The sequence below is a fragment of the Papaver somniferum genome, chromosome 7, assembly GCF_003573695.1.
Source record: "Papaver somniferum cultivar HN1 chromosome 7, ASM357369v1, whole genome shotgun sequence".
NCBI classification, from domain to species: Eukaryota; Viridiplantae; Streptophyta; class Magnoliopsida; order Ranunculales; family Papaveraceae; genus Papaver; species Papaver somniferum.
The window spans coordinates 133,367,441-133,369,814 of NC_039364.1; the positions used below are offsets into that span (position 1 = coordinate 133,367,441).

At 40.6% G+C, this 2,374-nt stretch overlaps 1 protein-coding gene across 1 annotated transcript; it reads right to left on the bottom strand.

Annotated features, from left to right (window-relative positions):
* Positions 1-878: 878 nt before the first annotated feature.
* Positions 879-2,174, bottom strand: LOC113298463 (lysine-rich arabinogalactan protein 19-like). The gene is made up of 2 exons (XM_026547218.1): positions 1,475-2,174; positions 879-1,297 (listed from the first exon to the last, which is right to left on the bottom strand). The coding sequence occupies exons 1-2, from the start codon at positions 2,129-2,131 to the stop codon at positions 1,199-1,201; spliced, it is 756 nt and encodes a 251-aa protein (XP_026403003.1). The 5' UTR covers positions 2,132-2,174; the 3' UTR covers positions 879-1,198.
* Positions 2,175-2,374: the final 200 nt, after the last annotated feature.

The window sequence follows — 2,374 nt, forward strand, 5'->3', positions numbered from 1 at the left end:
CAACCCAACTCTATATGGTCAGCTTGTTGGTAGTCTCAACTATTTGACCATTACAAGACCAGATATTAGCTATGCAGTCCATATTGTAAGTCAATTCATGTCTGCTCCTCGTACTTCTCATTTTGCTGCAGTTCTTCGAATTTTACGGTATATCAGAGATTACACTTTTCTTCTACATCAGATCTTCGTCTTCGTCCATACACAGACTCAGATTGGGCAGAAGATGTTACAGATAGACGTTCTACCACTGGATATTGTATGTTTCTAGGCAGTTCTCTAATCTCATGGAGAAGTAAGAAACAGTCAATAGTTTCTCGTTCTAGTGCTGAGGCTGAGTATAGGGCTATGGCATATACTACTTCTGAAATAGTTTGGTTACGATGGCTTCTTGGTGACATGGGAATTCACCTCACAGAATCAACTCCTCTATATTGTGATAACAAAGTTGTTGTTCACATTGCTCATAATGATGTCTTCCATGAAAGTACAAAACATATAGAAATAGACTGTCATTTTGTACGCCTTCACTTCAAGGAAAAGACAATTACACTGCCTTATGTTCGATCAGAGCTTCAACTTGCAGATCTCTTCATCAAGTCTCTACCTTCTCCTGGACTGCATTTTCTAATAAGCAACCTCAAGATGTGTTCTGCAACATCTTGAGGTTGAGGGAGGGTGTTGAAATATACGCCGTATCTTTGATATTATTCTTGTGTATATTTTGTATTCATTAGTTTCCTTTTTATTACGCTCTAGCTATGTATAAGAACCTGTTGTAATCTATGGTTTCAATACAATTGAATATACAGAAAACCATCCCTGAATATCGGTGTTATGACTAACTTTGTCACAATTAAGGGCACATCTTGAAGTACAAGGGAAGGGAAGTATATGCGGACATTAGATCTGCAAATGAACACGACGAAGGTCTTCTTGACATAAGTACAAGGTCTTATAACACAATAGTTTTTTTCTTAACAGCTGAATCTGAAAAATCTGATTATAATTTTATTATGCTCACAATGAGAAAATATACTGTAGTTTGCAACCCATTGAAACTTCGCCAGAAGTGCAACTTATCGATAACTATTATCTCAAAGACTCTTGCATATACGAACATGAGTTCTCATCAAATAGCAAATCAAATACCGGATAAGTAGAATATATGAAGCTCGTCAAATAACAGGGTGCAAACTCTTTAACCAATAGTAGCCAATAAAACAAGAACAGCTAATAATCCAATTCTGGCCCATGTTCCAAGCAGTCCTCCTAGTTGATATTGCATTATACCTCCACTCTGCAGTTGAAGAATATAGAGAGTAAAGAAGATCAGGTCAAGAGTAACCATTCAAAATAATTCGATAAAGTAGTTAAATGAAGATTCACCAATACCACAATGTCTAGTACTCAAAATTTGTAGTAAGAACTGATTAATATAGAAATTGGGTGCATTTTAATAGATGAACAGCATTACCATATCAGGTGATGGTGCTGGAGCCACTTCAACCTCTGAGTCAACTGTTGGTGGTGCCGGTGGACTTACCATTAATGGAGCTGGTGCTCGTGCATGATGATGTTTCTTGTGCTTATGTTTCTTCTTCTTACTTTTTGTAGGAGCAGGCGCAGGTGCAGGTACCAATTCTGATGATGGTGCTGGTGCTGGCACTGATATTTGTGAAGGTGAAGGAACCGGCGCTTCCTTAGCTGGTGCTGGAGCTGGTGTCTCCTTCGCTGGTGCAGGTGCAGGTACAGGATGAGGTGGTGCAGATGGCACGGTTGCTGGAGAAGGGGATATCTTTGGTGGAGGTAAAGCGGGTTGTAGCAGAGGTGGAGATGAGGGTGGCAATGCTGGTGGTTTCGATGGAACTAATAAAGGAGGCGGACTTTGAATCGGGGGCAGTGTTGGAGGAAGAACTGGAGTTGAAAGTGGTTGTGATTTAGGAGTTGGTGATGATACAGGAGTGGCGGTGGTTGTAGGGGTGGAGGGAGCAACTCCTACAGCGGTCATTGGTGGTTGTACCTCTGTAGTTGGTGGATTAGAAGGTGCAGCAGCTGTAGAAGATTGTGCACGAGCGGTGCCGCTTGAGATCAAGAAGCAGGCCAAGATAAAGACCCAATAATGTGAACCCATTTTCTTGAGATCAATGAAATGGTAATAGTTGGAAGGGTTGAGATGGTTCGTTCGGGTATATATATACACGCATTAGAGTAAGAGTGTGGAATAATTAGTCCCAAGTCCCAACAGAACAAGTTGGGTGAGCAAAGAAGGAGAAATGTAGTTTTCAGGCCAAGTAACCTGTTGGTTTCAGTGCAGATTTGATCCACTGTTCCACGAAATGATCATAATACAATACCTAGGACCCTATTAATTTGA

What these genes read in the sequence shown, in the direction of transcription:
- LOC113298463 (XM_026547218.1), bottom strand. Translation starts at nt 2,131, where the DNA reads ATGGGTTCACATTATTGGGTCTTTATCTTGGCCTGCTTCTTGATCTCA. An exon ending in CAGCACCATCACCTGATATG is followed by an intron (nt 1,298 to 1,474) that starts GTAATGCTGTTC and finishes CTTCAACTGCAG; the next exon opens with AGTGGAGGTATAATGCAATA.